The sequence below is a fragment of the Gouania willdenowi genome, chromosome 13, assembly GCF_900634775.1.
Source record: "Gouania willdenowi chromosome 13, fGouWil2.1, whole genome shotgun sequence".
In the NCBI taxonomy this organism is placed as follows: domain Eukaryota; kingdom Metazoa; phylum Chordata; class Actinopteri; order Blenniiformes; family Gobiesocidae; genus Gouania; species Gouania willdenowi.
In genome coordinates this window covers 15745556-15773493 of record NC_041056.1, presented here as the reverse complement: position 1 = coordinate 15773493, position 27938 = coordinate 15745556, and the positions used below count along the sequence as shown (strand labels likewise).

General features: G+C 39.6%; 1 protein-coding gene across 1 annotated transcript; it reads right to left on the bottom strand.

Annotated features, from left to right (window-relative positions):
- Positions 1-13309: 13309 nt before the first annotated feature.
- On the bottom strand, positions 13310-23107 carry bmp16 (bone morphogenetic protein 16). The gene is made up of 3 exons (XM_028465181.1): positions 22573-23107; positions 16837-17195; positions 13310-15758 (listed from the first exon to the last, which is right to left on the bottom strand). The coding sequence occupies exons 2-3, from the start codon at positions 17186-17188 to the stop codon at positions 14695-14697; spliced, it is 1416 nt and encodes a 471-aa protein (XP_028320982.1). The 5' UTR covers positions 17189-17195; positions 22573-23107; the 3' UTR covers positions 13310-14694.
- Between the last annotated feature and the right edge of the window lie 4831 nt (positions 23108-27938).

The following is a 27938-nucleotide window of genomic DNA, read 5'->3' as shown; positions in this document are numbered from 1 at the left end:
AATCGTGTTGGCACCTGTCATGATCTCATGTTGCGTTTTTTGTTTTTGGTGGAAATATGGATAGCTGAAGGGTGCATTTCAAATATCTTATAAGATTGTAAGTTTTGCACATTTGTGTGTATTTCCTTTCTCCTAAACATGGTCCTTGTTTAAAGCTCGCTTTTTGTATTCCAGGCACAAGCAGGGCTGTGATTTGAGTGATTGTTGTTCTGTTTTGCCAAAAATATAATCCAGATGTGAAGGACACTGCTGAGAAGAAAACGTTCCTTGAATGTGCATGTTTTGCTGGCTTTTGCACCCAATTTCATCAATATGTACTATATATTTTTTTTAAATTAGTTTAATCCTTCCCTGGAACTTACTGATCAAGTTGGCATCCCATCAAAGGACAGAAAATAACCAAACCGGAAAAGCTAACAATGACCCTATGATGTCTTTAAACTTTGGCAATACTTTGAGACAATACAGATACATCTGAAGATACATATAGTATTAGCCATAAGATCAGGCTAAGATGGTGCAACCATTCTTCTATCGTTTTTATCAAGATGAATTGTATTCTACAAGATTGCCAACTGTGCTTGTTCAAGTTGATTTCTTTTTAAAGTGCCCCAACTGATTTTCCAGGGGTATTTTTCCTTTATTCATTCATTTGTATTCTCTGGTATTAGCATTAGAACAATGAGTATGTTTTCAGACAGTGACTTAAACTTCCAATAAACTTTTAGATTTCTATATATTTAGAGAGATTTCATTGGAAATCTCTATAAATATATAGATATTTAAACTTCAAAAAAACTTTTTGAAGACATTGTTAGTCTTCATCTTGGATCTTGATTACTTGATTGACTGATTTACGAAAATGTTATCTTAAAACATTTATTATAAGCATCAAACTTTCTGACCCCAACTCAGCTTCAATTGAATGAGTATATTTTTCGAAAGAGTAAAAACAATATTTGTGAAGGCCGTGTCTGCTTAAATGTAATCAAAGAACTGAAAACTTGACAAGTATAGCAAGGAGAGGGCCTTAGTGATCTATGCAAGTTTAGCAAAGCTTCATTAAAGAGCATAGTGTTAGTGCTGAGGTGAAGTTCTTCTTCGATTAGACTTCTCAATAATAAAAGCTTCACTTTGTTTGCAATGAATTTAATGCAAGGAGAAGTAAAGAAGAAGAAAACAATACTGTAGATATAAGCAACTCATTTCATTTTTTTGTAATTTTTAAGTGAGCAACTACCATTTTTAGAGTTGTGTGTCCTGTTTATTTCTATGTCCAGTGTCTGTGGTTGCCAGGCTGTTTAGGACAGCCCACTGTATAACTAAACACTTATTTAAAGCACAATATTCTTTAAAGTCAGCTTTGATGTTTTAAAGGCTGTTGTGGCTTCAGTGTTGGTATCAACCTTTCTTTGGAAACAGTCAAATACAAAATTAATTCAAAATCCAGGTTAGAATACAGGCAATTTTATAATTCACCAGATGTTCGCTAGAGAACAGAATTTACTGGAAGCACGTAACATCCTGCAGATTAAAACAAAAAAAAAAACCTTTAGTGACTTTTTGTGTGTTTTTTGGAAATTGGGGGACACCCATCTGTTAAACCAGTCATCATTAGCGGCCCCCCAGCGGATTCTCCATTAGTTACCCTAATGGAGAAAGGCCTTGGATCATTCTCAAACTTATACTCAAGCTCCAGTGGGAGCTTTGGACAGTTGTGATTAGCCACCCACCAATAGGCCAGGCATAGAGGCATATATTATCTAATGCCAAGGCCATTTTTTTCACCAGTATTGTCCTATGGACATATAAGGGTGTGTCCCCATTGAGCTGAGACCCAGGCCAGGTAAGTACAGAATCCGTCCTTGTGCTGGCATATACCCAGTAAGCTGTGGCAGGTTATCTGAGACATGTCTACTGATCCAACTAAAGATCTAATTGTTGGTGACTAAGTAATAATTGAAGTTGCACAGAACTTGCTCAGCAAAAGAGAGATGTCGGCCAAATATCAGCAGTTTACCTGAAATAAGATGAGGAAGCTAGGCAGGCTGGTCTTTGCTGCAACAGTAAGTTCTACCTTGACCCAAATAACTATGTAGACTGTGAAAGCTGCGAGATTCACCCAAGGCTACAACAGTGATACATGCAGGTTTTCCATCCCATTACTGGCTAACAAATTTGGTAATAGAGCGGTCAAGGTCAGCAGACTCATAATAGCTCAGGGCCTGATCCTAAATGAAAGAGAGTCATCCTCTTCAAGAGAGGATGATGTTGCAGGTATGCCTCTATCTGACACATCGGATGCCCACCGGGAAAATAGACAAACACTCGTGAGGTGGAAAAGAAACTCGGCAGGCATCTCTCCCCAGGAAAGAGTGGCACTGATCCGCATGACATTCAAGATGCTTAGCTCTCTGGAGCTCCTGGAACAGAGCCTCATTATGTTAGCAAAACTGGCAGTATTGGCATAATTCCAGGGTTCAGATGGCATCAGAGACTTTGCCAACACCTGTGGAGCAAAATGTCTCTCGGCCCTCAAAACAATGATGTTTCCAAACAAGTGGCTACAATGTGTTAAACCTGATCAGCAGAAAGAGGGACCAGTTGGCAAACTTGGAAAACTCAGAATTCACCCTGAGTAATATCAGCTCCCAGACAAAACGCCCAAACTTGCCAAGATTAACAAAGTCCTGATGGCCCTGAGGAGGAGAGACTGGCAGAGTTCCTGGACAGATGCTTTGATTAGATCAACATCCATCCAAATGGTAGGAGTGCACTTACCTTGCATTTCTGACCATTCTGTTGGCTATCAATTTTTATTGCCTTAGCTCTCACCAAACACTCAAGTGGCAAATGAGAATGAAGCCAGAGGAAGTGAAGTTATCGCTCCAACATCATCCCTGGAAAAGCGCTAAAGCTAATCATGGAGAGTGGGAGTTCCAGGGTCTTAGAAGCCAGTGACACCCATTTGCAGTTGTGACACTTACCTGTTTTCAGATGCTCATATCTGCAGCTGAAGAGTGACCCTGACCCCTTTTGCCACTTCCAAAGACCTGGTGCACCATTGGGACCTGCAGACCTACACTTATGGATCCAATACTCCCAAAACAGAGGTTACTTTTATTGGCAGCAACATTCATGCCCCTCGTGTACCACATGTTTTTTCTGTTGTTGTTATTTTAAACTTTTAACCTTATACATTTTAGAAATGATTGTCAGATTAGGTGCTTCTTAAGCACTAATGGCACTTTAAAGCATTAGCTTTAGAAGTTCTAAAGTAACTATCTGAGCCTTAGCTCTTTACCATTATTTAAAATCATTGAGTTTCCACCAGCCCAACAGTAGAGAGTAGAAGCTGTATATCAGTCTTTCCATCACTTTGTCTTGATACTGTTCCCACCCTTCCTCCCTTTGGAGTTAAAGCCAGAGCTGCTGGAATCAAGCTCATAGCTAGAGGGGATAATAACGGAAGAAGTCCTTTCCCCTTAAATCTGGCTCATGATTTCTTCCCAATGGGTGAATAACAGCAACGTGAACAGAGTGAGAAAACCATACTTACATTCACCTACAGGAATCGATACCCTGAAAGTGGGTGTTTATTGTAACACATATTATCAAGCCCTAATAACATCTCATACTAGATATATAACTGCCCTGGAGTAGTGCTAGGAAGCTTAGTTTTATGTTGTTTAAAGGTGCAGTCTGCAACTCTTATAAAAGTGACTTTTTGTTATGTTTGCTAAAGCTGTCACTATGTAAGGACAGCTTTACATGAAACTAGTAGTTTGTGTGAAAAAAACAGGCTCATTGAGTCCCCCTGCTGCTCCTACAGCCTTTGGCAGATTGCCAGAATGCACCACGACCGATCAAAAGCAACCAATCAGAGCCGGGATTGTGTTTGACTGTCTAACAGCTGTTGCTCACAGTCCCCACCCCTTTCCCGGAGCTAGAGCGCTGTCTTTTTTACAGTGTATGGTCTGGAGGAGTAGAACATGGAATTAGCGACTTTTCTGCTTAGAAGGTAATTACTGCTGCATGATTTACATTGTGTTTTTGATTCACAAAAACATAATGTTTTTGTAAATCATGTGTGGTGCATGTGTTGTTCATGTGTGCGCAGCAGCCTCTGTTTGGGCTGCTGTGAGTGACACTGTGTTGCTGCTGCTGCTGCTGATAGATTGGTGTGTGCACATTGAGAGAGAGAAGCTCTGCAGTAATATGCTTTTAACAGAGCATGTCATATCACTATGATGTTGCTGTCTGGCTAACGTTAGCTTGTTAGCTCCTCTGAGGGAGGGACTTTGGAAGGTTTGGAGGCAGGGCAAGAGAGCAGCGGGGAGGGAGGGGGAGAGAGGGATCTGAAAGTTGCAGACTGCACCTTTAAGTAGCAGAATATTTTTTCACTTTTTACAAGATTTGTCAATTATTGCTAATATTGCTAATGGTGTTCTTTTGTTCAGTCGAAGACAAGAATTAGGTTTAAATGTCATATATAAGGACATAAATGCTTCACAGTCCTAAATATAAATTACAGCCATTCGTCCCCAATACAACTGGCTTCATTGCATTTCCATCAAAACAATATTCTGCTCCAGATAAAAGAGAAGAGAGCAGAGGGTTCTGCTCTTCTTGTTCAGCATTGGCTCAGTTGGTAACAATACACAAAGTTGATCTGTCTTCTGTGAAATTCCGGAAAAATGATTTAAACAATGAACCAGAGGACCAGTTATTACGTAGTGCTGTACCTACCTTGGTGTGGTTGCCAAACCCATATTGATATAGTTTCCAGGGTTCTGCTGCCACAGTCTGGATAAAAAGTTTGATTATAGGGCTCACAGACAAGAAGTGACTCCTACACTCAATTATATCTTTATGCTTTTGGAAGAGAGGAGACTGGACCACAAGAAGAGATCTTACACACGTTCAACAAGAAAAGGCAAAGTCTTCACAGAAAGACCTTGACCACAGAACCCATGAGCCTCTTACTAAGAGGAAATGATACTTACTTCCAATTGCATTATGACATAGTCAACCACAAAGTCTTCAGATGATACTTCCAAATATATTTTGTTCCTTGGTAAGCTTTTTCTGAGACACAGCATTTATCGAGAAAAGTCTATACAGAATAAGAAGCTTTGTTTTTCAATCAGAATATTCGAAGGCCTGAATCAGAGCAAAATTAATTTACCTAATATGCTCCCTCTCTCTACATCAGGGGTGTAAAGCTCATATTAGTTCAGGGGCCAAATACAGAGCAGTTTGATTTCTAATGGACCACAGATTTTATGCAGGAAAATTAGTCATTTTCATTTCATTTTATTGTGTCCTAGTTTGCACTTCTACGTATAAATATCCAACAGTACATGATACATATCAGTCCCAACAGGATGTTCACTTAAAATTTTCTAGATTTTGTGACCAATTTCTGTTTAATTGAGGGAAATATTATGTCATAATTTAAGGAAGATGTAAGGATTTTGTAGGAATTTTGCGTTTTTTCAACTGTTTTTTGATTAAAAAAAAAAAAAAAAAAAAAAAAATGAAGACTGTGAGCCACTGCAAATATTGTTGAGTTTCATTTACACAATGATTCATGTTTTCTCTGTAATTTTTACTTTCTCCTGCGGGCCATATTGGATGCTCCAAAGGACCAGATTTGGCCCCTGGGCAATGAGTTTGACACAAGTGCTCTACACAACCATATCACAAAATTAGCCAATGATTGGAAAAAAAACAATCCTGGTCATTGTAGTCTTTGATTGCATTTTCATCAAATTTGTATTGTTTGACAAACATCTCATGTATGATGTTAGTTTTATTAGTAACTCTTTCATCAATGTCTTTTTCTAGTTTTACTAAAAAAAAAAGGTATAGGTCAATAACTGTGTTTTTTTTTTACAGCACATAATGGAAATATGTGATAAACAACAAATGTAAACCAAAAAAACACATGTTTTTTTTTTTAAATTATTATTTTAGTATTATGAAAAAATTTCAAACACATATATTTCATCTTTGATTAACTGTGTAACCATCTAGATAAAATGTAAACCAATGAAAAAAGAGGATTGGCATTCCTCAAGTAAACCCCAGTGACAAAGGAAATAGACGAGAGAGGAGGAAAATGAGATCTGGTTTAAATCAGGGGGGGAAGCAGTAGCTTGGGCCGGATGAGTTCACAGATGTTTTAACGTGCTAATCTGATCTTTATGCCAGTCCTACTTCTCTCTCCACTCCCAGTCAGATTTTTCTCCTAATACCTCTTTCTGGAAATAAGCTGGATAGACTCCAGTCCATGTTAATGCATCTCAGGAGAACCATGTACCACAGATTCTTAGTGATTGGCCTGCTTTATTCAACTGCCTGTTATCAGTCCTATGTCAGACTTTAACACATGTGTGATTGCAAAAATAAGATGATAGAGGAGAAGCTGGGCAAAAAGAAACAGATAGAGAGAGCTGATGATTTCTATATGCTCCACAGCAATAATTCACACAACCTTCAGGTTTTACACATTCATATAGCTTTTTGCTTCACATAGTCCTCATTCACTGGCAAAAGTGTCTCATTTTACTGTTACAGGCTCGAATACAAGATTAAAGAATTCCAATGACATGTCACAATGTAAGAACAATAAATTCCAAGCTTTGTTTTAAGTTCACGCACATTTCCTCTTCTTGTCACTCGATTCCTAGATTTCCTATTTCATTTTTCCTGCATTCCTCCCTCTTGTTGCCCGTCAGGAGGTAGGCTACAGTATGTGTCAAACAGTGACTGCATAAAAAGGCCCTGACAGCTCCCCCAGGTTTAGCGGATGTACTTGCAAAGGAGTTAATCTCAGTTTGTGGAATTTTAACAGAAATCCAAGTCCAGTCGCTTTAAGCTTCTTCCTGTCGACACGCCACACAAGAAATACGGAGGCCTGCCAGAGGAAATCTCTGGCCACAAATTGTAGACACATTGCAGAGATAAGAGGCACATTTTAAAGCAAAGAAGAAAAAAAATGATATGCACTAATGCTTCATGATGAGAATATATATACATTTTTCACATAGTATTCTGAATATTTATGTTTTTATGTTCACTGTTTTTTTAACCAGTGAATTGGTTTGATGTTTCCAGGTTGTACTAAAGCAGCCTTGCAGTTGCCAGGCATGATGAAATACACCAGAGCAGGCACCAAACCACTGATCGTTCACATCCTCCTGCTCACTCTCTCCTGCGCTGTCCTCCTCTTGCTCCCTTTTCCACTGTGTACTGCTTAACATCTGGGAAGAGTAAAAATGCTCCAAGTAAACAGACCAACAGCTGTGAACCAGCTTCACTCTCTCTTCCTTTGCCATCATTTGTTTCCTTCATCACTTTATTTCTGCTATTATTTCTCTCCGTGCGCTCCTGACACGCACCTGTTTCAGCCATTCTGCACCCTCCTCCTCTCAGTTTGCTTCATGTCTGTTCACTCATCAGCCAGTCAACAGCAGTGATGGACGTCTTTATATCACTGCTGTCCTGCTGTGATCAAAGTGATGGCTCGTTTTGAACCATTAATATTGATAAACAGCTTACAGGTTGATTAAAAGAGGACTCTTTATCCAAATAAATGACTCATTGTGTGGAGTAAGACAAGATATGCCCATCTACCATACATTTGTTTTGGATTTAAAAATATAGGAATTATTTTGGCACCCGCTACTAGCCGTCCCACCACCCCAACCAAGCTCCAGTCCAGCAACCCTTATATCTTAAGACAGATGTACAAGAGATGTGGTAGGCCTACCTTAGTTAACATTGGAATGCCGTGAACACAGACTTTCAGTTCATATACAGTACAAGTCAACACATTGCTTATTTACTGTTAATTTCACATTGTTTGTCATTAAGTTAGGCATTTACATTTTATTTCCATTACATATTTTCTTTTAATTTCTCATGCTCACTCATGTGGTTCTCTGGTATTCACTAATGACTTATTATACACATTTGTTGCAGACTCTACATCCTTTAACACTTTTTTTGGAAGCAGTGCATTTGTGGCGCTTGTGCTTGGTGGATTTTTCATGATTCATCCGTGGGAAATGCTAAAGTTGCAATTACAAATTTTACAGAATGTGTAACTGTGCCCCATCCTTGCTGTCCCATTTTTCAAGGTATTTGCATGACTTCTTTGATTTTTTCAGCAGGAATGCCTCACATTCATCTGTCTCTCTTCTTAGTTGTTTCCGGGTTTGGTACTAATCTCGCAAGAACTGCCAACCAGGACACTGCAGGTGGCAGAGGAGTGTTTTTACTGATTTATCTTTTAATAATTATCACATTAGAATACTAATAAAGAAGGATGGCGGGGAAGAGGGGTAAAATACGGTAGTTTCCCGGGCAAAACGGGAAACTTGACAGATATGCTATTTACTACTATGGCCAACTACTCCTAGCTCATTTAAAACAGGAGCGTCTTGTCGTGTATTGTCTTGAGTGCATTCTACAAGCTTCAAAAGCAAATCAAATGTGTATAAAGATGGTGGAAAAAAGCAAATAGAATGAAAGACATGAATACCATCCAGTTTAGGCCAGATCGCAATCACTTTCTTAGACGCCTGAAAAAACTTTTTTTCCACCAATAAAGAGAGGAAAAATATGAGAAACGTTCAGAATGAAGAAGGAATAACAAGAAGATAAAACACAAAACCTATGCTTTGGCATTTTTCCTCAGCTAGAATTAAAATGGATGAGCTATGAATCGCAGCAGGACCGTGAGCCTCTGAATCGCTTAATCAGATTTAGAAGATTTAGGAAGCCTCCATTACAGCTTTTGGCTTGTCCACTTCCGTCTTGCCTCTCTGGCATCATAACGTGCTGCACCTGCTTCTCAGTGACCCACAGGTCTATTTTTGTTCATTCACTTCTAGCATGTGTCCGTCTTTGAAGCACATAGGCCAAACTCAAGACCCCTGCTGTCTGTTTTATGCGTTCCAGACAGAAACCACCAAGTAAGCAGCAGCAGTTTACAACTGCTAGATACATCCACATCTGCTGCAGCGATTTAGGATACTATCATTTTATTGTGTGACACACTATATGTATCAAAAGGCAGGTTAGTGCGCATGAGGGGTTAGCATGATTGAAAACTAGTTCTGATGTTAACAAGGGAGCCATACAAAGCCATTGAGGGTCTCTGACCGCAGCAGCACTTATTCATCAGCCATCTTCTCACTGGCGTATCACTGTCATCTCTTCCAAAACATGCAACTTAAATACTATTTAAAGGCAATTTTCATCTGAATACTAGTGTTGTTTTGCAAATGCAGATATAATCCCAGTTAGATTAATAAAGTTGAGATGAATCAATCATCATAATGTTGTAATATAAAGTCAGCTTCAGACATTTATCATTCCTTATATGACGTGTGCGTGGGTGGGCTGCACAGCTGATGCAGCAGTTTAAAGATGATCTGGAGCAGACAGGTAGGAAGAAGGCTGTCAGTCTGCGAGGGACACATGGGATCATACAGGATATCTCCATCTGTGGCTTCCTTCAGCTCTGTCATCATGGGTGGGAAAAATGTCCTCAACTACTCTGTCTTCCATGATCTCTCTCAGCAGTGAGCCAGGAAGCAGCACATTCCCATGCCTTGACGACATTGGTTATATTTGACAGTTGTGCCTTAATTTGAATAAAAGCATAAAAACTGGAGTATACTCCAAAGGGATGCGTGTTTGTAGACAAACTTCCTCCAATCCAAATACAAGTAGTTAAAATGTAGTGTAGGAATGAGCGTGAGCATGTCTGTGAAAGTCTGTCCAACAGATACGGTTTTGTGTTTCAAATGTTCTTTGGATCTTCTTCTTAGGGCTTAGGTTTATCTATATTTCCTGCCATCCCTAGTCTTACCTGCTTAAAGTGCTGAACGCAATGGATTAAATTCTCTTCACTCTTGTCTCTCACAGGTGATACCCATCGTCCTAATTACCCTGCAACTACTTAAGATCTGAGAGGCCACACGATTGCTAGACCATTCTCGTCAATTCTCTTGTGTTAGAGACTTCAAAACAGTCTCTTTTGGAAATTGATTTTACTATCATGAAGACAACATAACGGACCAACAACTGAGTGAATAATGTGCGTGACAGATGGAGCACTCTTGTTCAGAGACAATGTAAAAACTCTACTAAGGAAGACATACTGTATAAAGATACCTTATGTCAGGTTCAGTAGATTATGCTTTGTCACCAGTGCCTTGTCCTTAATGCTATTGAAGTGCTGCTCCTCTCGGACCCGTTGGTTCTCTCCTGTTATACCATTTGTACCAGCTTAACTCATGCTATTGCTACAGAGAGTTGCTACCCTTGTGTTTTCAATAGACTTAAGTCTCTGCCGGCTGTTTTTAATTATCTGCTTGTGTACCTGCTTCCCTGGCTCTGAACATTGATCTGATCTTTGGACTCGTTTTTGGATTTTGAAATGTATTTGTTTACTTGTAATCAGTCGCGCAGACAGGATTTAATATCTTGGTACCACACAGATCCTCTTCTCTCTCTCTCCCTGTACTTAAGTCAGTGGCTACATGCCTGCATCCCAGTTACGCATTGTGGGTGGAGCATCCCTGAAATGTGGGTGTCCCCATTCAAATCTGGCTTTTCACGCATTCTCCAGGTGTGAGCAAGTCCTTTTCCTCGCATTCACAAAATATACCGGTAAGGGAAGAAGAGTTTCGGTTTCTGTTTTAAAACCCCCACACCTTCAAAAAAAATTGTACGCAACAGTGCGTACAGGATTCCGGCTGGTGGTACCAATGCTTGTAATAAACAAACTCAAACCTGGTTCCTGTGTACTGAGCTGTGCACTTGAGTCCTGGCTAAACCCCCTATCTTACCCATCTTGGAGAATGAAAATGATTTAAAAAATAAATAAATCGAACTGTTTCCTTGTTTTTCAGGACAGTGATTGATGCCGACACCTGGTCAAAGGTGCAGTCATACGTTCACACAGCCCCATCTCCGCAAGTGACCCTCCACTTGTTCTTTAACTTCAGAGTCGAGGTTATCGGGCCTCAACTACAACAGCACACACCTGACCAGATAAGGGTTGGTATATCGTTGCCTCATGCATTTTGACCTTATTGTAAAAAACCTATAACCTAAACATCTGTGAGACGGGAGAACAGAGGCTTTTGAAAGAACGTTTGCCAAATCTCTGTCGTGTTTTCAGCTTGGGACCCCGCCCTCTTCCTGGTTTCCTGTCTTTCCATCTTTCGTTGGTTATCAGAGCATCCCCTCACACCATGGGTAGCATCATTGTTTAAGATCTGCCATTACATTTTTAAAAGAAAACGGAGTCACTCTCCCAAACATGTAGAACTATTTTAAGGTCCAGAATCCTGAGTTGGGGCCTCACCGATATTCTATATTATCATGATCCAAGAAACCTTGGAAAAATGCAGCTGACGAAAGAACGGAAGAAAAGGGGGGTGAGTGAAAACCAAAGGCAGTTGGACAAGTGATTGACGAATAGACAAACCTTGCTTTGGAGATAAAAGCAAAACAAAAAAAAAGAAGATGGATTTGCAGAGGAAGCCTTACAAATGAAAGTGATTGATAAGTCAGGGAAGGTAGAGTCAGGGATGAGCTTTAGGTGAACGATGGAGCCAGGGTCATGAAAGAAACAAGGTCAGAAGTTATCACACAGCCACTAAGTGAACAATGATGTGTAGAGCTCTAGGGATTTCATTTACTGGCACATACCTAAAGCATTATCTACTGCAGAGCAACAAAGACTCATCCCATCTCCAATCTCCTCTTCACTCTCTTGTCTTCGGTCTGTTATTCTCTTCATGTGCACACGTCTAACCCGGTTATTCCCGACAGGTGTTGAGAGGTAAAATATGTAAGAGGAAGGAAGTCTCGAGCGCTCCTGCTGTATGCTGTGAACTCTTAATCCCCCAAAAAAGTAAAGAAAATGAGTTATACACAGGGTGTCGAGCCAACTTTTTATTCTTTAAAATGTTTTTTTGACTTACACAGTTCATTAACACTTATGTATATGAATGTATTGTATACACGTAGTTGGGTGTTTGGTCTACTCCCTTAAACATGTTCCCTATTTCTCAGACGCCTCATATAGATGCTATGTTATTTCTTTGAGTAAATCCAAAACCAAATAATTTCACTACTCAGTTTCACAATGAACCACAACCAGTTTCTCTTGTGGTGTTTGTTATGGGCACATAACGTCAGATCCAAAAGTGGCAATCCGATTTGGGCTGTGTTTCATCATGAAAACTGAGATTGAATATACTGTAATCTGGATCAGTTTCAAAAATTAAAAAATCATTATCTCTCATCATTGGCAAAGAGTCATATCCCAGTTTGTAATTGACCGATCTTAATGTAATTTTACCTACCGTAGTTATGTCGAGTTCATTTCTCAATTGCCCCACCGAGTTTCATCCGAATAGAACTCGGTTTTTCAAAAAAATGGGGATACATTTGGACTTATTACATCATGGTTCTCAATTATTTTTTTTGTCTTTTAAGACCCGCCATCCCAACAAAATGTAACTAAATTGCTCAAAAATGGTCAACTTTATTGAAAAAGATATATTAAAAAAAGAAATAAATGTGCCTATTTTCCTTCAAAAAGCATAAAAATAACATAAAATGTGCTATCACTTATTTTGCAACTGTAATAATAAAGGAACGATAATAAATAAAGCCAAAATTATAGTTTTATTTTATTTATTTATTTTTGTTGATGAATTGCATTGCGTCCACTGCATTAATTTTGCATTTCCCCCTACTAGTTTTTTGTTCCCCTGGGAGATACGCCTACATTACATATTAATCAAAGGGAAATGGATTGTGGGCTCATTGTGACACGCTGATGATGCTCAGTCCTGATTCCCTGGGGTTTTGTACCCCTTATTAGCGCATGGAGTGACGTTTGCACACGTTTTAATAGCTCTAAACCTTTAGTGAATCCACTACAATGAGTGCATGTGTTTTCATTTTGGGGGGGGGGCAACTGACCCCTTTATTTCTGCTTTTAAGATGCAGTGTCACTTCTTGTCTACTTGCTTATACTAGAATGTTTTATCCTGATGTCATTCAATTAATTTTGTTCAAGCTGAATAAAGGATGACTGGCTAGTCAACCTGTGCATTAGATCCAGGGAAATAACCATACATTTGGAAAAGCCTTGCTTGGCAGCTGTTTTCCTATTGGTGTGTGAGTGTGTACCTTAATGGGTGAGTGTCACTGAAGGTCTAAGTCCATTAATTAACTATCAAAAGGAACATCAGGAGACATTTTTGCTATTTGCTTCGTTTATTGGAGGTATATGGTCAAACATCTTACAAGCTGCTGCTTAATGTTTTTGCCTTTGGAGAAAAATGCAACACTGAAAAACAAACACAAGCTCTGCAGAGACACACGTTTAAAGCCTCTGTTTGAAAGGCACAAGTGTCCCAGGTTGAACGCCATGGCTTCCTGTTTGGTCACACATGCACACACAGCAAGTAAAGACACCTGTTGTTACACACTTCAGTAGCTACGAGACACACAGCTTTCAATGAGCTTGTTAGCTGAGCTTTTAAGCACAACACACTTTACATCTGCTATCATTTGTTGGACTGTGATGTGAATATACTGAAAGTTTGCGTCGTTGAAAAGCTACCATTGCTTCATGTGGATCAGCTGAATGCTTTGAGTGCAGGTATTTTAAATACTCTTAAGATTAAATACACCATATTTCTGCTGTTTAAATACAAAATGTGTCTTTAAGTTAGGCGAAATTACGTATAATCACAAGACAAACCATCACTTTTTCTTCATATCTGCAAAGAAGATAAAAATTACAAAAGTCTCTTAAATAATATGAAAGTAGTACATTCAAATAATAGTGGAATAGTTTCAGCATTACTGATGTGGTTTTTAAATAGCTTGTGTGATGAGGGGCTACATGTGAGAGATAGCATTAAAGTACATAAACCCCACTTGCTGGTTGAAATACTGCAGAAACAACATTGTCACATAAAGTTTAGACATCATGCTGGTGCCACCATCAAATTGCTGATGTTGTCGATTGTCAGTATCTCCATTAGAGCTATACAGACATGTGCGACATTGTCGTCGGATCTTTAGAAATGTTTGAATGTTCACTCCAGGCTAACTAATCTGGACTTTTTCCCTGTCCGCTGCCTTCTGTATGTACTGTCAGAACGGGCTGAGTAGCTATACATCTTTCACTGATGATAACTTGTCTCATGTTGAAGCACTGAGGTCCCATTGGAAAACAAAAAACTTGTCTAGTCAGGATTTATCTCTAGAGCAATAGTAGATGGGAAGGAGTGAAAATAAATCTTGGCAGTTTACGTGTGTTGGCTGTTTTTCTGCTTGCACGTTGCTCACTGATTCATCGTCCGGTGCTTTGTTCTCATACATGGCAGTCTGTCTGATTTATTCTCACTTTTTAGCTAAACCTGACCTTTTATTTTGAAATTCTAGTATGACATTTTTGGTTCCTATATTCATTTCTTTACGTCCCTACTTTCCACTTGTGTTTTTGCTGTTACATTTGTTTATATTAGTCTCTCTGTAAACTGGCTGCTGCTTCCTTTTCCTCTTCCATTGGCCTTATAATGTTCCTATTTCATCCCTGTTCCCTTGAGGCTCTAAATCCACTCATGAGTGCCTTTATTTTTGCTATCGACACCCACAGCCCTCTACCACCATATCCTGATAATTCTTCAGTACAACCCTATCCTGAGGATCCAGGTATAACAGAGCAATGGGGCTGAGGGAGGTGGGCACGCAGCATGCACGGGGCACTGCTCCATTTACAGAGTTTACTAGAGTTTGCACCATGGCATGGCTGGAAGAGTTCATGTGGTCGGCTAAAGGAAAGCGACACTCTCCCAGGCAGAAGAAGGCGTCATAGCCGCTGGGTGCGATGATCCACTTGTGCCAGCCCACGTCGTTGAAGTCTACGTACAGAGGGTGTCGGCGGCACCTGTTACGGGAAAGGCGTTTCAATTTTGCTGCGCGACCACCATTTCTTTTAACCCTTCCACGGTTGTTCCAGTCCGCTCCTCCTTTATCCTGCCCCCAGCCCGCCACGGCATACCCCATTTTTTTACCACGCTTCCATTCTTGGTCTTTAATGTGGCTTTTGTTGCCCTTTTTTGACCTCAGTTTTGTTCCTTTTCTCAATTTTATTCTGTGGCCATTACCAGGACTTTTTCTGTCATGATTGACCAAAGGCTCACCACGGCCATCATGACTATACGTGACTAAGAGGGGTCTCTCCTGAGCCCAGCTGTGATCGTCCTGTCCCACTGACCTGCACACCCTCAGGTGTCCCTCTTTTCTCCTCCTGTCTGTCTCGCCTCCTGCAGCAGAGTAACGGCTCTTTTCAGTGATCGAGGTGCTGCTGTTTTCAGGTTTTACCTCCAGGAAGAAGCTCAAGCTGCCACTCCCAGTATGAGCCTTATGGAGGAGCTCCGCTCTCAGGCTAAACGCCTCCCATGAATCACTTTGGCGTTCTGTGGAAACTAACCTTGTCTCCAGCAGAGCTGGCTCAAAATCCTGGTGGTGCTCAGAGAGGTAAAGGTTCAGTCTGTGGGGGGCGGAGCCAAAGGAGGCTGTGTCACTACGTAGCAGCCGAAGCTCAGCTGAAAGCACCCTCTCATCCTCAGGGATGGAGGAGATGTTGAAGGAAATGTGAACTTTGGTGTGATCTTGTTCTCTTGGCCTGTCTCCGAGGGATTCTAAGAGGTAAGGGATATTATGGAACATTAGTTCAGTGGAGTAGTAGTAGTAATCAGAACACATTACATTGGCAATGGAAGGAGGTTGTGAGTGGAGTGATATTGTTCCAAAGAATATTGGTATATACACCAACTTATGTACCAAAACTTAACAGTGTTCTATACATTTTTACCAAACCATATACATTATGGAATAAGTTTTATCTTTGATCAAGAATTGAACTCGAAACTCAGCGATTAACTTAAGTGCTGTGAATACAACCGCTCTTGGTTCAGACCAAAAAGTGAGTAGCAAAGATGACTTAAAGGGCACGGCATTGTGGGTGTGAAGACGAACTGTCTTTGGTGCAAAACAAAAAAGTATGCATTAGGTTTTGGAAATGTGGATAAACTTGGCACAACGAGGAGTTGAAGGTACTCAACAAACTTCCCCAAGTTTCTCCTAAATCAGATATTAGCAATCGGCACTTGTAAGATTTTGGATCTTTTAGACTTTCATTCTTTAATGAAATTTATTTAATTGATTAACATACAGAACTGTGTTCCTGTTTTAATTTACTGTGTGGAAATTCTGAGTTTTAGTCCAGGCTTGGTGCTTTGTTTAATCAGTAATTATTTAGTTATTTGTCATACTTGTTCTCTTCTGTCATTCTCTCTGTATTTAATACCTTTTACATTTTAGGTTGCCTTTCGAAATCTGGCCAGGGACACCAGATGAATACTAGCCTCTTTTGGCTAACTCTGGCTCATTTACAGCATGTTTAACAATGTGCATTGTCCCTTTTAAATAATTAATAAATTCAAATTCAACTTATAGCTGAACTTTATTCTTCAAAAATATTTTCACGGTTTAAAATGAAAATCAGTTGAGAGGTTATTAGAAACCTGTGTTTCTGAGGGAGACACTGGTGATGTCAAATTGTCCAACTCATTTGTAGGACAGCTCAAATTTAAGGTTCTAGTTCTGCACCCAAATGCATTTAAACACGGTTTAACAGTTTAATTATTATTAAAATATATCAAAATAAACACTTTCCCACCCACATAGGCAAATAAACGTGTATACTTGTATTCTTACCGGTGTGGTGAAAGCTGCGTACAGTGTTGGCCTGCTGGATATGCTGGTCGGGGAAGCTGAATGAAGGGTCCCCAACAAGATGGTACTGCTGCTGATGGAAGCGGTACAAATCCAGGAGGTATTGGGGCACGGGCACACTTGGCCTTGGTTCTGGCTGAGACTGCAGGCCCAGACGGTTCAGGAGGAGAGTCTGTATGGTCCGAGCCAGGTTGGGATCAAGGGGAGGGGGAGATGGGACAGTGGAGGGGAACACCCTGCCATGGTCGATCTTGCTGGTGTCTTTACCCTGGCGACCATACGAGGCTTGAGGTAGCAGCAGGACCATGAGGAGCAGGAGGTTAGCAGGGAACATGGTGGACCTGGAGGGAGGGAAGAATGGAATACAGAGGATAAACAATATACATTTAAAAGTTAAACCTGCAGTAATACATCAATACATAAACTCAAAATGTATTAGGAAATCTGCTCAAACGCTCCTGTAATCTGTATATCATAGCTTATGTTTTAACCTCCCTGAAAAAAAAAAAGTATAGTTTTCCATGAGCCATCCGCCAACATGTGACATATGCTCAATACATTTGAGTTGCACATATCCATATGAAGTTATTCTATTTTTAATCACGTCGATTGGAACGGTTGTTACTCTAATTTTGTTTTGTTCATTCCTGAGACCTACTTCTTACAATGCTGTTCAAAAAAAAAAGAATGGTTTGTAATTTTATAATATGTGACAGTGCTGTGTAGTCGTCATTATCTAAAAGCTGTTTTTTCTTTATAAATTCATAAATACATAAATCAAATGAAATCTGACATACAATACGCAGACTACAATTTGTTGAAATTGTTGCACATGCTGAAATAAACTTTTTGCAGCGACTTTTTGCAACATTTAGCAAGAAAACCACTACGCGGATAGCGTTTGTTTGTGTCAATGATCTTTTATTTTGGTACTAAAGGTGAATTTGCATGTTAGCTAAATATTTTGTTTCACCCGTGACATTTAAATTTAACATTTAGATTTAGATTTAACATTTAGATTGAAATGCAACATTTAGATTGAAATGTAACATTTAGATTGAAATGTAACACTTAGATTGAAATGTAACAAGATTTAATGTTTAGATTTAATATTTAACATTCAGATTTTGATTTATCATTGAGATTACATTCTTACGAGAAAAGTAAATATCATATTCGTTTTTTAAATGTGGTTTGTTGCAAAATGCTGCGAAAAGTTGGTGTTTATTTTAGCATATGTAACTGTACAGTCGGCGCCCCGTAAGAGATACCAAGCGCTAGCACCTTGTTTCCCAGACTTGATAAACTTGAGTGAAGATGGATGGGTTTGCCCTAATTGTGAACAGTAAGTGTCACTTAAAAGAAACCTGTCAGTGCAACAATGTCTGCAACATTTTTACATGCGCTGTGAAATGTGTGTTGTGCAATGCGTGGGTTTAATCCTCTTCACAACCTATCAACACTCAATGTCTTAGCATGGGAACACGGCCACCAACAGGAGTCCCACATTTACTGCTATGACCTAGTTGATACCTGTAGTGCAAGGGGCGCCGTTTGTGAAGTTACACATGCTAAAATAAACAGCAACTTTTTGCAACATTTAGCAACAAACCATGTTTAAAAAATGTATGTGATTTTTCTGACGTGACTTTTGACCAGATTTACAGAAATACTTGTGAAATTTGTGATTTTTTTCTTTCGTGAAAATATAATGTCAATATTAAATCTAAATATTATTCTAAATGTTAAATCTAAATTTAAATGCTAAATGTTAAATCTAAATCTAAATGTCACGGGTGCAACTAAATATTTAGCTAATATGCAAATTCACCGCAATGAGCTTTCATGTTGGTACTTACGGTGAATTAGCATATTAGCTAAATATTTAGTTTCACCCGTGACATTTAGATTCAACATTTGGATTTAGATTTGAAATTTTGATTTAACATTTAGATTTAACATTTATATTTACATTTAATAGATTCAGATTGAACACTGATGATTTTAACGAGAAAAGAAATATCATAAATTTCACAAGTATTGCTGTAAATCTGGTCAAAAGTAACATGAAAAAAAATTACACACGTTTTCTAAACGTGGTTTGTTGCTAAATGCGCCCCATAGTTGTGCAAGGGGTATGAACTGCAGGTGTTTTACAAACCAGTTAATGGAACAGCCTCTTTTACCAATACAAAGTTGAGTTCAGTTGAAAAGTTGCTGCTGAAGTGTGAGAAGGAAAAGCTAGAAAGGAAGGCTAACCAAATTGCTGTCGAAGTTTCCCATTATCTCGTCTCTTGTCTGAGTGCTCAGTTATCTCTCTCATTCTAGCCACTATCTTTTTATCTCATCTCTGGGAGGGACAGGGAATCAATTAGGCCTTCTAAATCCAGATAACAAAGGTGTTTTATGGCTGAGTTAACGCATAATGATGCTGTAATGACGGCTAATCTCACCACACTCTCTTTAAGGGGGTAAAAGAAGGTCACAGGTGTGAAGGTGTGTATACTTATATGCGGTTGTGATTGTGTGTTGTTCATTTGCTGTGCGGTTCAAAGGGCAGGCCTGGGAAAATTAGCCATCTCCAAGCGTGGGATTGTTGCTGGCTATTCATTAAACACTTGTTGCCCCACCCTGGGCTGTTTCACCTGAGGCAACACAGAGGACAATTAGAGATTAGAGCCTCTGCAGGCTTGTAAAGTAGATTGAGGACAACAACACCATCTCTCTCCTGTACTTTCCTCACATAGGCCCTACTAAATCACCCAGGTGATGAGGCACAAAGGTTAGGTTGTCACATTGAAGGGTGTGTTGGAGCAACAAACGGATGAAAACGGTGCAGAAATGTGTGACGGAGTGAACAGCTTGCCCTATTTTAGTTTGATGGTGTCTCTCCTTCCTTAGTTACGTCCTCCTGACTGATCCTATCTTATTTGCACCAGGCTAAACACAATCCAGGCTTTATCTAGCATTTTTCACAGGGTATAGCTACCATCCAACCTGATTAAGTCATTTCCTTTGATCTCTGACTTTTGTCCTTTTTTTGCTTTGCTGGCATCAAGATAATCAATATGTTAAGGTTTCATTCATTCAGACAACTGTTCCTTCGACAATCCACCTTGATCTCCTGACATGTTTCGACTATCAACTGCCAGTCTTCATCAGAGGGCGTCTGCTGATCGCTTTGATGTTGCCTTTGAAGTCTCCTTGAATCCCGCATAGTAGTTCCAGCAATTTTTTTTGTCTTCCTTTTGAATGATATGTTAAGGTTTAATTTATTTAAGACTTAATCAAGAATAGGACACAAAATGAAACATTATCGAGCAGCAGTGTGTACTTTGGGCCTTTTCCCCTATTTATCTGCGTGCTGTTCACACCGGTAGACATTAGACGTGAGTTGACCTACTGAGCTGACAGTGGAGTGACCCCAGCGTGCAGCACACTGGTCACGTTGCCGGTCTGCCCCGTGTCTCTCTGAGCTCACTGATTAAGACCTCTGACCTCTGATGTCCGTCTTGTGCTCTATGTCTCTTCTTTATCTGTTTGTTTCCTACTCTGCTCCTGTTTCCCTTCCGCCTTCCTCTCTGCATTCCTTGAACTTTGTCCTTTTGATTCGTTCTATGTGTTGTCGTATAGTAGTCTGCCCCTTTCTTTTTCTTTTACGAACGACGCTAAACATGTATCCATCTGTGTTTTCTTGCATCGATTACCCATTTCCCCTATCCGTTCCCTCTCCTACATTCTTCTCTTTTAATGTTGCTCTTATTTCTCCAGTCTTAACAAATAGTGTTTTTGCGGAAGAGTGCGGCAGGCTGTTGCCGGGCCACAGGGCCGAAGTGTCACAGCACTAGGCTGATTTATCCACCGCTCCTGTCTTCATGTTACGCCTGGTCCCTCAACTTTCCCTTCCTGTTGTTCTTCCCGTGTTTCTTTTCCCAAATTCCTCATTTCACTCTCCATGATCCCCCTCCCCAGGCTTCATGATAAGTACAACGCTCATGCCACAGAGTTCATTTTTGCCCTCTGAGTCCCGTCAGGCAGCCATAACAGAGTTCCAACATGATGTACACACACACACACACACACAGACACACACACCTGAGAACGCTCCTGAGAATACATCTGCATCGACTGCAGCTTTTTTCCACAGTGGCTCTTATACTCTGCAACATATTAAGTGTGCGTAAGCCTGCCCCGGACACTTTGATTAACTGTGAGGTTATTATTACGTCATATTTCCAGTGTTTAAAGAGTCATTAATGCACGACTTTAAGCTGTGAGGTTATTACTTTTTAATGTGAGCTCGGAAAAAAGTACAAATCGAATGTGTGAAGATTTGATTGTGTAATCTGAGGTTTGAAATCATTTGAGCGATATTCCAGGTAGACTATATGTGTATATGGTACCCTAAACCCATCCCAGCTGCACTCATTAGCTGATTAATGACCAACATGTCAAACACTTTATTTGCTCTACAAGCACACACACACACACACACACACACACACACACACGCACACACAGGGTCGACTCAACTCAAACAGGTGTCCCGTACGAGTGCGTGGACAGCCCATCAGAGGTGTAATAAGGACTGCTATATCCTACTCAAGTAGAAGTACAGTTACTTGAATGTAATTGTACTCAATTACAAGTAATTCATACATAAAATACTCAAGTACATGTTTTTGGTAATAACTCTTGCAACGGTTCCCTTGCATACAGCAAACATCTCATGTAAAAATAATCACAAAAAATTATAATTTACTCAGTAACGTTTGGGTGTAGAAATGTAATTAATTAATTTACTTCTTTTAAAAGGTACTTATGTACAAGTAGAATTATTGATTCAGAAATATACTCAAAAAAGTATAAATACCCATAAAAGCAACTCAATTACAGTAATGTAAGTACTTGTAATTTGTTACTTATTGATGAAATGCATCCAGAAGAGACATAAGAGCCATAAAAACCTTTGGAAACATAGTAAGTTGCAATACTATGATGTGTAGAATACATTTGAACACTTTCTAGAGATAACCTTAAGATTTCTTGCTAATGAAGACCACCTAAAGTTTGCTAACAGTGTTAGCTTGAGAGGATTCGTCATTGTGTCTGAATAACTTGTTTTCAATATAGTTGCATGGTTGTTTTCTTAGGCCAGGGATGCTTTGAGCTCTCAGAGCCACAACAAGTGCATTGTGGTTCTACAAGGAGTCCCTGCTAAGGTAATTTAACACAGCAGCAATGGTGGAAACACTCTATCTCAGTCTCAGTCTCAGCTCCGACCGCTAAAAGCTCGGATACGGCTCCCGTCCGTTTGACAACAGAATCAAAGCGAAGGACGTCTGAACAAAAACACACTGCTGGTTTTTACATTAAAACTGCTGAGTGTCAACATTACGGCCAATTCCAACCGCTGCAATGGTGGTGGGTTACGTTATGCTCTTTGAACTCATAATGGCTGTATTATTTCTCGGGCAAGCTGCTCACAAGATTTTGTTGAACCAATTTTGTGTGCCAGAAAAATATACATGTGTGTGTGTCTCTCTCTCTCTCTGTGTGTGTGTGTGTGTATTCGTGTGTGTGGGTTTTTTCCCCAGAGTGACTAATAGTTTCAACAGCTCAGTTCCTGTGGCCTGTGGCTTGACAGATGTGTGTGTGTGTGTCTTGTTGTACAGTGTGTGTGTGTGTGTGTGTGAGGCTCAGGGATGTAGTACTTACTTCCAGGTGTGGTAGGATGTATGCAGAGTCCATGGTTTATCCTTGAGCTCCAGTGTTAGGATCCCTCGGCTCTCCCTCCTGCTCCTTTGCACAGAGTTGAATAAGTGAAGCGTTAACCTCTATTCAACTTCTCTCTTCCTACGTCTCAGTGCAACTAGAAATGCCTACAGCCTCTCCTACGTCTCCCATGTCAAAGGTAACACTGTCGGTTTTATGTTTTTCCTTCCATAGCTTCTCTCTTCTTCAGACTCTCACGCTTGTCAGATAAACAAACTCTTTAAAAAGAGAATTACAATTTTTTTTTTTTTTTTTTTTTTAAATCCACAGGTTTCCTCTGTGCCCGCCCGCCGTGCCTATCCTGACCTCAGCCAGTGGGCAACTCCCTTTCTCTGTCGCCTGCACTTCAACCCTTGGATGTTTCAAACCACTGCAGGAAGCAGAGAAAAATGACTTGTGTCAGTCAGTCTGTCTATCTGTGCTGTGTCAAGTGAAGCAACTCCCTCTTCTTCCTACATCTCCTCACCATGTCTTTCTACTTTCCTCTGTTCGTCCCTTTTGTATCTCCACCCCCTCCCTCATTCTCTCTCTCTTTCTCTCTTACTCACTCTCTCACACACACACACACACACACACACACACACACACACACACACACACACACACACACACACACACACACACACCCTTTTCTCTCTTACCTATAGTGGACTATCTCGGCCACTCACATTCTCACATACAACCCTTTCTTGTAAATTTAAAGTATCACATAAATGCACATAAACATGCATACAAACCATATACGTTAACCCCCCTCACTTGAATTTCTACCCCTTCTCCTCTGACAAACTCACCTGCAGCGCTCCAACGGCCACATTTTGCAACATGCTCACAATCGCTCCGTCATTATAAATACCGGCGCCATGACACTGAATGAGAGCAAACACATTCAGTTATACCACAAAGGTATCAATGGATGACTCATAGGGGCTGCCATGAAGTCACCACAGTTAAGATTTGTGATTGGATAGACGTAGATGTTGGAATTAAAAAAAAAGCCTGATGCATTTCTTCACCACTGGTTGAAGCAAGGTGCATCTGTCCTTCCAGCTCAGGGTGGGTGGCGGGGGGGTACATTTGTATTCATGGGCTGGACCCATGAGAAAACGTCTCTTTAGGATGCATCGTCTCACATATTAGATCTCATCTGGAGAATCGCTCGTCCACGTCTCTCTGCTCCTCCTCTTTGTCCCCTCCACTTTTGCTCCTTCAGTCTGCTTTCAGACAAACACATATACACACACAACCTGAGTTCGTGCACACCAAAAACACAAGCACACACACGCACCCGCAGACACGCTCATTCATAGACTCATTCATCCTGAGACTAAGTAACTGTTCCACTGCACACAAAATTGATTTTGTGTTTTTCCATAAACAGCCACGTCATACAGGTTCAGGATGTTGGTCTGAAAGCAACGAATTGTGGTGAATACCTTTAATAAGATGTCCGTTCTCTTACTTTTTCTGCACTAATATAACACATCACGCATCAACAAGTAGAAACATTGCTGTCATGCTATTATCAGATTTTGAGCAAAGCAGTAGACCAAATCTACTTGACCTTTGACCTTCCCGATGAGGCGTTTACGTGAGGAGAGTTTTGTGATTTGGTGGGTTTAATCTCTTGGGGGATAAAGAAATAAAGACGTCAAACACACTATCAAGGTGTTATCTCGACTATCAGAAGCACTTTCTCATCATTTGGTTTTTCAATAGGTTTGATAAAGGCTGTTATCTCAGAATAGTGACTCCTGTGCACATAGGACAACCAGAAAAGTTGATTATTTTCCAAAGAGGAAGATTAGATGATCAATATGCATCAACTGTTGTTACAAAGTGCTGGACGGATCAGATGTGAGACTAAGCTCCCTTAAACCAGGCATAAAAATCCACACTTACTGCTCTGATTGTTAGCTCCTTAGTTAAGGGATCCACTTCTCTGGAACATTTTTGCTTTAATGATTTTTGCGTTAAGTGGTTAAAAAATGTATGGTCGTTATTTTACATTTTAAAAAGACTGGAACACTTTAGCAAACTAGTAACAATTGAGAGTGAGATTCAATGCCTAATACCACATCTTGAGTAGAGTTGAGTAAAGTGTTTTTCTGATTCTGATTCTGAAAATGGAAATGCTTTACATGATTATACAATCCACCTATTCATCAGGAGGTGTTTCTACATGTCCCAGACATTGTAAGAATACTTTGATACTTACATTAACAAGATACTGATTGGTCATCATATCTCTCTGGTCGGAGCTGACTATTCATTCATGAAGGAAAACAGCTCTCTAAGGCCCTCTATTGACTTCCACAGTCTTGTTAAGATGACAGTCAAAAAATAATTAACTTTCCTATAATACACTGCTTAAAGAGCATATAATATTCTTTATTTAACCCATATATTCACCAAGCTACATCTTGATGTATTTGAGGATCAAATGGGAAGCATTCTCATTGGCTGTTATACATGAAGAAGAAGTGAGGTTTCCCACCTGTTACCTCCGTTTTTATTTTTTTTTATATATATGATCTCTATTCTTGGTTGTCATTGAACCAACCTAAAACATTTAGTCAACAGAGATGTAGTCTTGAGAAGTGGTAATGGGGGCCTGCTTTAAACACCTTGGACCCAAACATCATCGTGGATAACTGATCGTTCCCAACATCCAAATGTTTTTTGATGGGAGGGTTGGACCAAGCTTGTGCCAGGTTCCCTCCATTAAATATTATTCTCCTAGTATCTTTAAGTGTCAATTCTGGAATAAGTGTCAGGCATCATGCATAATGCCTTTCAATAGTTACCTGCCAGTGTGTGAGTAGCTTTCCCTTAAATAGCTGTCAAGGTCAGTTTAAATGAAAATATTTATTAAAAAGGGCTTTATCCAAACGTGAATATTACACGCAGATGCAGTGATGCAGGTCTGGGATTTTACCTGTGTTTGCTATCATGAACATTTATTTGTGTCATTAAAAATGCATGCGTAAAACATTTGAACTTTTATACAATGAGCCATTTGTCTGATGTAAAAAAAGGGACTAAATTCACTTCACTGTTTAAGGCACAACTGTGTGTTTAAAAAGAGCCCTCCTAAAATGTGCAGTGATCTCAGCCTCCAGGTTTCCCATCCTCTGGAAAAATTGTCAGTCGCCTGTCCTCCTGACTTCCGACGGGGGTGGAGTGAATCTTTAAAGTAATACCTCACCGCCCTCTTAACAAGCAGTCTATTTGTGCCTTATTCCAATCTTCCCACCTCCAAATTGCTTTATCCCACTGTGGACACAGAGCACAGCTGAGTCAAAAAAATGTGTGGAGGGGGATTTAATGTTCTTCACCCCTGAAGACCCTCTTTGTCTTCTTCGGCCTGTGGTTAATCAGTCACCACCTGAACATCATAGCGTATGCAGTTTATGTGGTTTTTGTTTTCTGGGAGTATCTCTTTAAATCTTTACAAAGCTTTCATAAATCTTTATGTATAACATGAACGTCAGTGGTGACAAGACCTGTCAATGCAAAGGAACCTGCGGTAAGGACTGAATGCTTATCTTTAGCTGCCAGATGTTGGCCGTTATCTGGATCAGTGATAATGATCTTGGTACGGTGAGCATTTGGTCACACTTTAAAGGCTTGTGAGAAAATCCTATCCCAATATTAACGATACAGGATATAGGTCAAAATGTATAGGCACCTCCATATTTTTGAAAAATTGAGATAAGATGCGCAAACCGGATCTGATCCAGATGAAACTTTTGAATTTTGGCCACTGATGAGATAAATTCGTTTTTTGACTTCTGAAACTGATCCATAATCAGTATATAGATCCAAATCACTTTCAAAATTAAATGAAATCTTCAATGGCATAAGGTTTGGGCTATTTTTCATTCAAATCAGCAGTTTTGACATAACCCGGCTAACAAACAAACAAACAAAAAAACACTAGTTTCCTTGGCAAATCTTTGTATGGTGTTAATTTCACAATTTTACCAAAGCATGTGAGAAAAACTTATACTCTTTAGATTTCAATTAGTTTTTTTTCTTTATTGTTATTCTTTTAGGAAGAAATTCCTACCTGCCAAACTTCCATGTGAATGTCAGCATTATTCTACTTAGCAGCAATCATTCAGAAAATAACACAACCAAATAACACCTATACAAGAACAATTTTGGTACTTTAGAAGGAAACGGAAAAAAAAGAGAAATGAGTGCTGTTACAACATGAAAGTAACAACTTTTTCTTAATCATTTTATTCACCTGTCACGGCAACATAAGCCTGTTATCAATCACACTTGTTAATTGTTACATAGAAAGAACCATGTGCAAATTTGACCCTGTGAAACCCTGGCATCATTTATACTTCCAGCCAAAAACATACTGAAGCAACGACCTTCTTATTTTGAAAGTAAGGATGAAATATGTGGCACGTATAAGGGAAATTCAAGTATCTGATTGGCTCGTCCCCCTCTCCCCAAGGTTACAGGATTAATCATGCAAGCCACTTAAGAGCTGCACTTCAATGTGACTGGGACAAAATGGCATGATGAATGAGTTTGAGTTTGAACTTGTTGCAAAGAAGTTTTCCGTTCCTAATTTGACTGTTTAAAGACTGTATATTGAAGAGCCATTAATTAGATGGAAGTAGTGACCCCATCTAACAGTATGTTTGATCCTGTATGGGGGATCTTCTCATGACTGCTCCGGTGTAATAAACTGCATGTTAATTTAGTGGTCAGAATGTTGAATTGGATTTCCAATGTGGGTTTATGGAACTAAGAACCATAGGCGGAGTTTGAGATTCTTGCCAGGGGGGGGAAAAAGAAAAAATAGAATTAAATATATATATAGCATCAACCACAATGTGTGTGAAATATACAATAATGCAAACATTATTAATAACATAATCAATAATGTTGACTACAAAAATGTGCGTTGACATGTCGTTTAATTTTGCAAATTCATGATAAAATCAGGCCGGCGGGCGTTTTCTGCTTCATTTTTTCTGCATACATGAACTGCTATGTCACTTCACCATTTACATTGTGAAGAAGAATTACAGGACAGAAGAAGAATCAACCTTAAGTCTCAAAAGTTTGGGAAGTTTGAGAACAACAAATTAATTAATAGATATTTTGTACAGTCACTATGTTTTATGGCACTTCAAATATTTGTATATTATGTACATTTTAATAAGACTTGTATTTTTTCGAATGAATTTGGGAAAACTTTCATGAAAACTTTTGACCACTGGGGGGTCAAACTTAGTATACGCAAACTCTACGTATACTAAGAACTGTCGGTTTTCTCATTG